Source organism: Dysidea avara, chromosome 11 (assembly GCF_963678975.1).
Source record: "Dysidea avara chromosome 11, odDysAvar1.4, whole genome shotgun sequence".
NCBI classification, from domain to species: Eukaryota; Metazoa; Porifera; class Demospongiae; order Dictyoceratida; family Dysideidae; genus Dysidea; species Dysidea avara.
This window is the reverse complement of record NC_089282.1, coordinates 19,378,932-19,391,190: the sequence shown is the minus strand read 5'-3', so window position 1 is coordinate 19,391,190 and position 12,259 is coordinate 19,378,932. Positions and strand designations below refer to the sequence as shown.

At 39.7% G+C, this 12,259-nt stretch overlaps 2 protein-coding genes across 2 annotated transcripts in view; both read right to left on the bottom strand.

Annotated features, from left to right (window-relative positions):
* The window catches only part of LOC136237945 (uncharacterized), a 168,816-nt gene that overhangs the window by 149,626 nt on the left and 6,931 nt on the right, over positions 1-12,259 (bottom strand). The window lies entirely within an intron of this gene.
* LOC136238709 (uncharacterized) lies at positions 247-2,102 on the bottom strand. The gene has a single exon (XM_066029266.1). It carries the CDS (start codon positions 1,908-1,910, stop codon positions 294-296), a length of 1,617 nt encoding a protein of 538 aa, XP_065885338.1. The 5' UTR covers positions 1,911-2,102; the 3' UTR covers positions 247-293.

Sequence of the window (12,259 nt, the reverse complement as noted above, 5' to 3'; positions counted from 1 at the left end):
AGAAAAGACCGCTCAGATGGTTATGGGAGAGTATTTTTAGCAATAAGAAATAATTTGACCTGTGAAACTCTATCAATTGACTCTCAATGTGAGATTGTGGTGTGTAAAGTTTCTACAAACAGTCCATGCTCTATTATTATATGTTGTGTATACAGACCCCCTAACTGTGATTTAGAGTACCTTCAAGAGTTACATAAAGTATTAGAATCTTTAGTAGAAACATACACAGATAATTATATTTTGTGCATAAAATAAAGGACGCATATTTACAAGCACATGAAACAAATATAAAGTTAGTCAGGTGAAGCTGAGTCCAGCCTGCCTTCTGCATAAGCAAGGTCAATGACAGCTGTCTCGCCCGATCCACAGCAGTGGTAAGAGGACCTTGAACCTCTTAAACATTGAACAGCTGAACGGAGCAATGAAAATCCCAGCCTACATCGTAACCAGTACAATGTTTTGCTATATGATTGTCCATGCTTCTCAGCGAGTAGTGTGGCAATTCGTTTGTAAACAACGGTGGCCAAAGGTCCCATACCTCCAGTACATGAAAAAATCAATGGCGAAAATGACCCATGCTCAACTTCCCGGATTCTCTCCTCATATTTTCTCTTCTTCTCTAGCTCCGCACGCCTGTAGCACTGTGATAAAGAAATTGAACAGTGCGTAGGAGCAAAAGGATTGAAGACTTTAACATCAAAATAAGCATTCTGCCCGCGTTCCCAGAAGCCATTAGCAACAACATCAAGACGTGCCCCATCTTCAGTATTGGCCGATCGCAACCGAAATGATTCCCCCGAAAGTGGTTGCAGGGATGGTTCAACTTCAACACCATGACACAGTTCGGTTAGCAATCCAGCAGTAATATCCCGAAGCTCATTATGACGGATAGTTGGGAGGCCGCCACACGGACAGCTGAAAGCATGTTCAACCGAAAACTGTTTTCCGCACACACAACTGGAAGGCAGCAGCGGTGGTCGCCATCCATATCTTAAACATAAGGAGTCACGAAAAGCACCCTTGTGCAAGCAAAAGCCATGGTCTAAAATAGGTAGAGCAGTCAACCAACCTGAGGAACCCTTTTCAGAAGACAACACAACCAATCTATACAATGATGGTGATAATGTAGGCATCAAAGCATCACGATAGTCAATAACAGACTGACGATGGGCACTCAATACTGCACGTCTTGCATCAATCTGAGCAGACAACACTTCAACAGGGTAGGTATGAGATTGCTGTAAAATTAAGTGAACTAAGGGAGCAGTGACCTCAACAGAAGCTGCAAATTGGGACAATGAATAGCGAACTGGGTCAATAACTCCAAGACCTCCCCAACGGGCAGGAAGAGCAAACAAATTCCGGTCAGTGTCACTAAAAGAAGGCTGACCAGTTAAACTAGGTAGAAACTTGAGTCTAATAGTATGTTCCAAAGGTGACAAGAGTGGTTGAATATTGGGGATGCACCTCATCAGATAGTTCCATTTGCCAATAAACCCATGTATAAGTGCAGCATAAGCAGCTTGGGGATGAGTGACTGAGATATCAGACAATTGCTGCAACTCCCTTACCCAGGATGTTACTTTTGTTTCAACAAAAGAGGTGATGAAAGAGGGGGAACCAATAGCAGCACCAAGGTGACGCTTCCCGTCAGAAGTTATAGAGATTCCAGTCCCCTGAAAAGCAGAAACTGCAGCATCATACATTCCACTCTTCACAATAATGCAGGTTTTAGAAGGATTGGGAAAATAGCCAAAACCAGGACCATCAGATGTCAGTTTATTCCACCAAGACCTAAGTTCCTTCAAGCCACCACAAGCAGTGGCATCATCAGCATACCATATCTGTTGCACACAACTTCCAGACAAACTCTCAATGAGTGGGATCACACCCAGTGCATACATTGGCATGGCCAGAGGGTCCCCTTGAGTAGTTCCTTCTTCAGAGTGTAGAACGGACCCACCAATGTACAGATTAACATCTTCACGATATGTGTTTATTAAAATGGTTGAAAAAGGTGGACATAAGTGTTGAATGTTACGGAGAGCCGCCTGACGGTTCAGTGAGTTGAATGCATTGGTGGCATCCACAAGTAATACTGCATCAACATCAGCAGATGAAAAGATCTCTCGTGTAGAATGGACAGCAGCTTCACAACCTGACAATTGACCAGCACATAATTGTAATGAACCAGCTGCCCTTTGAATATCACTTCGAATTACACACAGAATAGCCTTTGCAATCACACGACGCACGGTCTCCCCAATCCCAATCGGTCTGACTCCAGGGCACTTGTCCAATGCAATCAAACGGCAAGCAACAAAGGCAGTCAAACCAGAAGGATCAACAAATACAGTACATAATCTTCTAGCCACTCCAGCTAGAGCTTCACAGAGATCATCAGAAACACGCTGGAATGACGTACACATTCGGCGCCATGCGGCAGCATCAAGCCCAGAAGGTCCGGCTGTACCTCCAGTTCGAAGAGCAGCACGACGAATACAAATGCCATCAAGTCCCTCAAAAACAATTGGATGAGGCAGTGGAACACTGTTGGAGGAGTTACTAATCAGAGTGGTGGGTAATGGAGTGCACCCCTTAGGATGTTTATCAGACAGTGCCTTTAAAACAGTAGAAGATAGTGACAGTGCTCCACCACAATTGTCCTCAGATAGTAAGCGTAGAATTAGAATCTTTAGTACTATCCTACCCAAACTCAATGATTTGGATCACAGGAGATTTAAACTTACCCAATGTTGATTGGAGTAATAACGCTGTAACGACTACTTCTTACTCAACACCTTTGTATACCACTTTTTGGATTTTATACTAACTTACTGTTTTACACAAATTATTGACTTTCCTACTAGAGGTAGAAACATTCTCGATATATTTTGTACAAATAGACCAGCTATGATTAATGAATGCTTTCCCATACCTGGCATTAGTGACCATGAGGCACTATACATTCAATCTTACATTTCAATCCCATCACCTTCAAAAATTAAAAAGAAAATTTATCTATGGTCTAAAGCAAACCTCAGTGATATCCAACAAGTCGCATCAGATATGTGTTTAGATTTTTTGCAAAAGCGTGATGTGACAGCACCAGTTGAAACTTTATGGCAAGATTTTAAAAACATCTGCAACACTTGTTTAAACAAAGTACCCTCCAAGAATTGTCCATCTACAACCAGCCAACCTTGGATAACTAACAGAGTTAGATGCTTATGCCGCAAAAAGAAACATTACTTTAGATATGCTCGGCAAAGTAGTCTTCCCGAACACTGGGAGAGATATCAACTATGTAAAACAGAATGTAGAAGAGAATGCAGAAGAGAATGCAGAAATGCTCATAATAAATATGTTGCTAATCTCATCAAAGGAAATTCAATTTGTAAAAAGTTTTGGTCTTTCATTAAAAGTAAGAAGAAAGATTATTGTGGCATTGCACCATTGAAAGTTAATGAAACTATTGTTAATGACCCACAACAGAAAGCAGAAACACTTAACTACTTTAGCTCTGTATATACCCAAGATGATAGTCCAAGTATATCATGCCCTAATGTGTGTGATATTGTTGAGATGCCCCCTATTAATGTAGACAATGATGGAGTTCTTAAACTCCTTTTAGACCTGCAACCTCACAAGGCTACTGGACCAGACAAAATACCAACATGTCTCCTGAAAGAAGTTGCATATATCATTGTACCAGTTCTGATATTATTATTTCAAGCTTCACTGGATCAAGCTTGCTTACCTGACGAATGGAAGACAGCTAACGTTTGTCCAATATTTAAGAAAAACAATCGCTCTAACCCATCCAACTATCACTCATTAACATGTGTGTACTGCAAGCTTCTGGAACATATCATGCATCATCTTGATGACAATAGTATCTTGATAGATGAACAACATGGCTTTCGTGGTAATTAAGAGATCATGTGAAACTCAGTTAATTACTGTTATCAATGATTTTGCTACTAACTTGAATAATGGGCTGCAAACTGATGTCATTCTTTTGGATCTGACGAAAGCATTTGATAAAGTATCTCACGAACTATTGTGTGGTAAGCTGTATAATTATGGAATCAGAGGTAACACCCTTGGTTGGATTCAAAACTTTTTAAAACACAGAACCCAACGGGTGTTGGTGGACAGTTGTACTAGCGCACCATCTAGTGTAACATCAGGGGTTCCTCAGGGCACAGTGCTAGCCCCATTACTGTTCCTATGCTACATCAACGACATATCTCATGATATCAGATCAACAGTGAAGCTATATGCTGATGAAATTCTAATTTACAGACCAATACTTACCATTGAAGATTGTGAAACCTTACAAAGTGACTTGGATCGTCTTCAGTCATGGGCAAATAAATGGAAAATGTGCTTCAACCCTAAAAAGTGAGAGTTTATACGTATATCTAATATTAAGTGCCCCATCATCTCTCAGTATACTATCCAAAACACAGATATCCAGTGTGTTCCTCATGTCACGTATCTAGGTGTAACTATAGACCAGCACCTCACCTGGAATCAACACACTACTAATATCTCAAATAAAGCCAACTCAATCAGAGGCTTTATTCAGCAAAACATACAGTAAGTTCATGCCCAATAACAGTCAAAGAAACATGCTATAAGACAATGGTAAGACCTATTCTTGAGTATGCCTCACCAGTATGGTCTCCTTTTACTGAACTCAATATCCTGAAACTAGAAACGGTTCAAAGAAGAGCTGTTAGATTTATAATGAATGACTTTTCTAGATATTCATCGGTCACAAGTATGATAGAACAACTAGGGTTGCCAATACTCAAACAACGAAGAAATGAAGCAAAATTGATAATGATGTACAAGATACTGAACAATTCTGTACTTATAGACCATAACCTAGAATACAACACTAACCATACTCGAGGGCACCCCTTCAAACTAGTTACATTGCCAACCAGAATTAATGCTTACCACGATTCCTTTTTTCCTTCAACTGTCACGTTATGGAACAATCTGCCGGTGGAGGTTGTTACTTCTAGTAACTTAGAACATTTTAGAAAGAGTTGTAACAGTTATTTTTATAACTGACTATATTATTTTCTTATCAAAATATGTACACTTTTCCTCTTATAGAGGTTGTACATTAATCAAATATAATATAATATAGAAAAAATTAAATTTCGTGCAGTTAAAGAAAGACTGATGAGTTACTATCATTTCAAGATAGCAAATAGAAAGCACCATGATACTTTCTGGTACAAATCAGCAAGTAGCTGATATTTAATGGCCCTGTTCCTTGGCTTCCAGCTGCATTCAGTAAAGGTATTAGCAGACTATATAGCTAGCTCAGGAATGAAAAGCAGGAATGGGAATGAACAATGGGAGAATGATGTTGATATACAACCAATTGCAATTAACAAATATTTAACATTGAACCTTTATCATTCAGTTGTGTTCTATATTCATTCTTGCTGCATCCTAAATAAATTTCTTTTAACTCCAATCGACTGGTAATTTGGCCACCTTTTTAATAGTTAGTGTATAGAGCAAAAAAAAGCTGGTGCAGAAGGAGCAGAGGGCACACACTAATTGGAATTCCAAAAGGCACACGCCACTGGTGAGTTATTATGGAATAAAAATGTTGGCTGTGCGCTGCTTTGTTTGGCCTCCAGCCTTGTGACTGTGGTCAGGCAGGCTGGCAGGCAGGCAGGTACATGTAGGCTGGCAGGCAAATGGAAATTCGAGTTTCGGTGATTTAAAAAAAAATTCTATATCAATGCTGTATTTGATGTTAGACGAATTATAATATCTGTAAAGGTGATTTTTGTCATGTAAGATGTCTTAGGATGGTTTTTGAAGGAGGCATTTTAGGCGGTGCTTGTCACTTTTGGAGGTATCCCTACTTTAACAGTATTACCGTACTACTTGATATCCTTAAAAAGAATTTGAAATAGTTATACCTGGTATACTTAAATGAAATCATTATTAAACTTGTAATGGGATATGACCATAACATACTGCATTCTCATGTACGGTATGCATCAAAACAAAGTTAACCTAGCGGTAGCCGTACTATGATTGTAGTACAAAACTTTTACAATATTACTACAGTATGGGAGTGGTCGTACTACACTAGTAATACGCTTCTTACTATGACTTGGTTCTACACCTACAGTAACTACAATAAGTATTACAATGTATAAATTTTATCCCTATAGCTGTTCTAATTTATATTGCAGTATAATTATGTACCAAAATAGCATTATAGTACCTTCTCCATTCTGTAGGAAGATTAAGAAGTAACTATCTGCAGCAGAGGCGTAGGAAGATATTTCAGGCAGGGGTGCTGAGGTGGAGGGCAGACTCACTTGCAGGGGGTCTGGGGGGCTGCCCCCCCAGACGCTGACAACATTTTCATAATTGTATGGCTCAAATCATTGGAAATTACATATATTTCAAGGACAAAACAATGATCACATATATGCACATAGCACATTATACAAAAATCGTTATTTATAGTACCATATCACTTACATTTATTTATTTCCTAGTGTTAGCTAAATGTAAATGCTTTAACATCAATTCTGTTCTGAAGCACATGCATTAACAATTTCTTCAGTTAACATGCACTACCAGACTACTTAACACTTTGTACACTAGAGAAGGATCTCTGTAGTTGTAATTGTAACAGCTACCATCAATAAACAGAGAGAAGGGGTACACCCAACACACGTACTTGGGTACTGACACACAAATATATGCACACTTCTTATTCAATATTATCCACATTATTACTGTTACTAGCGGTGTTTGCTGTGTCATCACCTTCGCCTTCGTCACTTTCATAAACATTATAACTGGAATATGTTAGTTGCAATCTTGTACTCCAATCCTATTCATCTCTGCACATGGGAGACACGTGACATCGTGTTAGATTGTGAATCCATCGTTTTCTGTACTTCTGAATCACAAATAATCGCACTAGTGTTAAACAGCTAGCCAATGGCGAGCTGCAACATCGGAATCGTCGAGGTAATAATCGTCATCGTGACCGTCACAGAATCCATAGATTGATCTATGTAGAATCCCTTTTGTCTGATCACGTGATCTATTTTAATTACTTACGGCACGCGTAGAAAAATTTGTGGAGGTGCTCCAGCACCCGTTGCACCCGTGCTTCCTACGCCCCTGTGCAGGTAGCTATACATGCATAGCTGGTGGAAGAATACTGGGACAAGCATCATGGTATTAGGACTCTACATCAGTTGAAGCAACTTCTCACAACTTCAGTTCAGAACGCCTAGCTCTGCTGTGTTGACAGTTAGTGTTCCGTGCATTAATAGTCATGTACTGCAGCCTTTTACATCTCAGAATGGTCATGCAGTGAAGGCGTTGGGGCCTTAACTATTCTCTACAAAGTGTGATGAAAGTGAACTACAACACTGGGGACATTAGCTATAAGGTAACTAGCTATAAATGTCTATTTTTCAATATCTCGCTATAACCACCATAGAATTGTTATTACACTCAGTTTATACAACAGCCATAGCTTACTCATATAATAGTTTCCTGGCCACATCACTGTATTGTGTTGGGTACAAGCTGTCCTCGTTACTGTTTACTATGCTTGTACCAATACTGGGACTTGCTCTGGGAGTTCCCCATGACTGACTGTATGCTTGTCAGCTAATTGCAGGTACTGCAATTTGTAGCAACTGACGCTCATACCAACAACCTCCTATGTAGCTACAATTCAGCCACGCATGCAGTGTGGACTGTATACTGTACGATGAAGAAGACTCAGGAGGGCTGAACTGTGGACTGTTCGATGATATATATAATGACGAGGCCTTCCAGTGGCTCATCTCGATCACAAGGACTCCACAGTGACCTAGTGAACTTGTCAGTGACTTTACTCCACTACGTACTGCCTTGTAAGCACCGTGCATGTCTTGAACTTAATTCTTCCTAGTAACTGTTCTAAAAAGACTTTATAACATGTACCTATTTATTCCAAAAATAGCAATATTTGTAATTGGCTGTAGACTGAATAGAAAACTATGTCAGTGTCCTAGAATTAATTGTAGCTCAACACTGATTAGGCCTTTGTCTATTTTACAAGCTGTATATGTGCTGAGCTCGGTGTTGAGGACTACATTTATGACTACATTACGCTACACTACATTAACTTTGTTTTAACGCATACCGTATTTCATAATTCATCAATTATTTCGTGATTCATTAATTATCGCTATAAGGAGCATAACTTGAACAACCGCTTCAAACCACAAATGCTCAACATTTTTATAGTTCTTTTGACAAAGCCTTGAGTCCGCCCTTCATTATTATTTGTGTTTGAGAAGGACATGCCCTTTCGACTTGAAACGATGTGTAATTTCAGATGGCCACATACAGGGAACAGTAGAAATGAAACCAGAAACAGAAAATGGAAGTGGTCCAATCTTCATAAAAATAATATACATGTATGCTATAGTAAAACGCTTGCTTAGTGGCCACCTCTTAAAGGCCTTCTTGTTACAAAAATCATCTCTGTACAAAAATATGTTGTGTTAAGGTCCCAAAGACAGCCAAGGCATACTTAATAACTTCATTGATGAGACCATTTCATATGTGACCGGGCCTGCGAAAACAGGGCATGTGGGCACAAACTACACCACATCACTCTACAGGTCATATCTCAGTGCTGGAACAGAATATTTGTATTTTGTTACTTGCATCATAAAAGCCAATTAAATGCTTACTAGATGCTCAAAATTGCATTGCCATAGAATACTGGTACAAAACGTTATGAGTGATGAAAGTTTGAAAAAGTAGGCAAAAATCATGTGCCCACATGCCCTATTTTTGCAGGCCCGGTCACATATAGTGGCTACTTTCTTACAGTGACCACTTCCTTAAAATGACCACCTCCTTACAAGACCACTTCTTTCCAAAGACTTTATTTCATTAATACCAAGATGATTTTAGAGACTCTATTAACAAAACACCCTAGGTTGCCTCAAAAAAGCTAGGCACTTACGTAAGGTCACCTTCTTATGAGACCTCATTTTTTTGATAGTAGGTTATTATGTGATAGTTAACATGGGCATGAGTGGTTTGCCTGAAATTACCTGAAACACTGAAACATACACATGAGCATGAGGGCTGAAGGCCCGAGTGCAAATACATATATTTCAAGCAAATCACACATGCCCATGTTATCTATACAAGTACACGAAAAAATTTGGAATTTCAACTAGAGTAGGGACCATAGCACATCGATAAAAAGTACTGAAACACGTTGGAGTAGCCCATGATATTAAATCACAGTAAAACAATAAGAAGTGTTATATCCCTACTGTGCTCAAGAAATGCACAGTAGGGATTTAACACTTCTTATTGTTTTACTGTGATTTAATATCATGGACTACTCCAACTTGTTTCAGTACTTTTTATCGATGTGCTATGGTCCCTACTCTAGTTGAAAATTCCAAATTTTTTCGTGTACTTGTTCGTAAATTTTTTTGTAAATAATTTTATTATGACTGGTGAACCCACACATACCGCATCTGAAATGGTGCCGTGCGCCCCAGCTATATTAATTATCTTCTGAAAAGTGAAGTATCCGTTACGCTTGGTTATCAGCTATGTTCAACCCGTTACACGGCAATACAAATCAAGAACTTTTCCGGAAGCACCTCTACAATCTACGAATACCAAAAGAAATGGTGCCATGCCCCAATTTTATTAATTATCGTCTGAAAAGTGAAGTATCCATTACGCTTTGCTGTCGGCTATGTTCAACCCGTTACACAGCAATACAAGTCAAGAACTGATTGAAAAGCATCCCTACAATCAAAATAGCCACTATGAAAAATACGGACGATTTCCGTTTTGAAGGGAAGCCATCATGTACTACTGCCAAATCGACACCTTTCCCTGTCAGCCAAGATGAATGGGACACAAAGGAGGACACTGGTAAGTCCATGAAGAATGCATTGTACGTACTGCGGTATACCAAAAGGCATCTATCGGGCCGAAGCGACGTCGAACAGTGAAAAAATCAAGCCCGTAGCCTTACCGTTATCGAGTTACGCTTGTCTGAAGGCATCAGTCAATCAGTCAGTCACTTACTCAGTCAGTCAGTAGAAAATTCTGTCGAATAAAAATTTTTTTTAAATTCCGTAGCAACTTGTTGAAAGCGTTTCGGGTCGCTTGTTTGGGCTTAGTTTTACCTCACCAATACTGCCTCATCATTGTCAAGGAAAATTGAGGCTGGTTTTTGAGTGATGGTATTTCATGGGCCATGCCTACTCCTTTGTGGTCCCTACCATACAGTTACTATCGTACTGTATGATACATAAAGCTGTCTGTCTATCTGTCCGTCTCTTTCGTGACACTGCTAACTCAACAACCAAAGCACATATCGACACCGGACTTTAACAAATTTAAGAGCTCATCATCTGGCAATTCCAAGTTTGTTGTTACAAATCGCTATGTACTTCCATTCATTCTGTATAAAACATTAAAGGCGTTGGTGTAGAGGAAAACTTGAGCTACATTCCTGTCAAAACAGCAAAAGCATTATTGTATAGAACTGGGTTCGATTCCTGCCCATGACAACTTTTTTTCTCAGTGCCACCTTTTCATGACACACCTTTTCATATGTCAGCTATTGACGACGCTTACTCGGCAATCTGTGCACGTATCAATATTATTCACACTCAAAATGAAACACTCATCATCTGGCTACATCACAAAGTTTATTGCAAGCTTCTACATGTGTTGCTTCATTCACTATAGCACATTGAAGGCCATGATGCACAGAAAACTTCAGCTGCATTCCATTGTTAACCACACAATCAGCTGGTAAAGTACCTCCCTGAAGTTGTTGTGGTTACTGCTGTGTAGGGTGAGGGTGAGGGTGAGGATTTGAATCCTGGCAGTGATAAAAAAATATTTTTTATTTTATATACTTTGTTGGTGCATATACCTAGTAGGAAAAGGCGGATATGGGTGGACACGGACACGGACATTAGGAATGCATGACTTGGATTTTGCCATGAAAACCACTCAGATGGAAAGCATTTTGTTATCCTCGCCATCCTACGAGTTGAAAAACGTTGGGTTAGGGTGAGAACTAGTGCTATAGTTTATTCACCAATCATTTCCGCACATTTTCAAATACAGACACGCCCCCGTCACGAAGCTACCACTCTGCATGGACTAACCACTCTACAAGCAAGCTTACCTATCTAGGCCTTTAGTGAACTCCATACATTTTCCATAAACAATTCAATAGCACTGATTAAAATGTTAAACTCGCAAAACCAAAATTCTCCGTAATATCTCTAGGATACGCCCCGTTCATCATAACTGAACTTACTACTGTAGCTGCTGACCTATAATCGAAAAATTTAGTTATGCATATACAATATATCCAGTGGCTGCACTCGTATTGGCTTGGTGATTGATCGCCCTGTACAGGCTATCAGCCTGATAAGTGTTGCATATTCGCTGTAACACGGGGCATTTGGGCTTTGTTTGATATGTATGCCATCTGCCCTCAGGCCTGCAGCCCTCGGGCAGTTGGGCACACATATCAGGCAAAGCCCTCATGCCCATGTTACAACTATTACACGTATATACACACATGCATACATACACACATGTACACACACACACACACAGAGTTTTCAGAAAACAATTTCAGCAAACCAGACGAGAACCACAGCCGGCCTTCGACCGGCTGTGGGCACATGCCTGGTTTAAAAATTCCCATACTTAATTAATGGTGATTTGATTCCCAGCAATATGATACTTATGCACTTATCAATGTCAATCCCCACCTCTAACTCCAGGGGTCTTCAATACCAACTGAGGATGGGTAGTTGGAAAGGTGGACACAGACATAGATGCAGACATGGACATTTCAAAATACACTTTTACATTTATATAACAGTTGGTTTTTGTACCTAACAATGGTAGTCTTTGATTCCAAACACAGACATTGTATTTGAGTAGCGCTTATACATTTATAAGCGCATGTGCAGAGGAGAGGTTAGCATGCCGCAGAGCACACATATACCATATACTCCTGACTTGTGCACACATTCTAGAAATCACACTCACAGAGATTCAGCTGGCATGCCCCGACTTAGCCTCGTGAGTATATAGACCTGCATCAAATATGCCAGCATAATAGGCTAGAGCACTATGCTAGCATATTAGGTGATATTTAGCTTAATTCCTTGAAAAT

Coding starts and splice junctions, on each gene's coding strand:
- LOC136238709 (XM_066029266.1), bottom strand. CDS start 1,910: ATGCCAATGTATGCACTGGGTGTGATCCCACTCATTGAGAGTTTGTCT.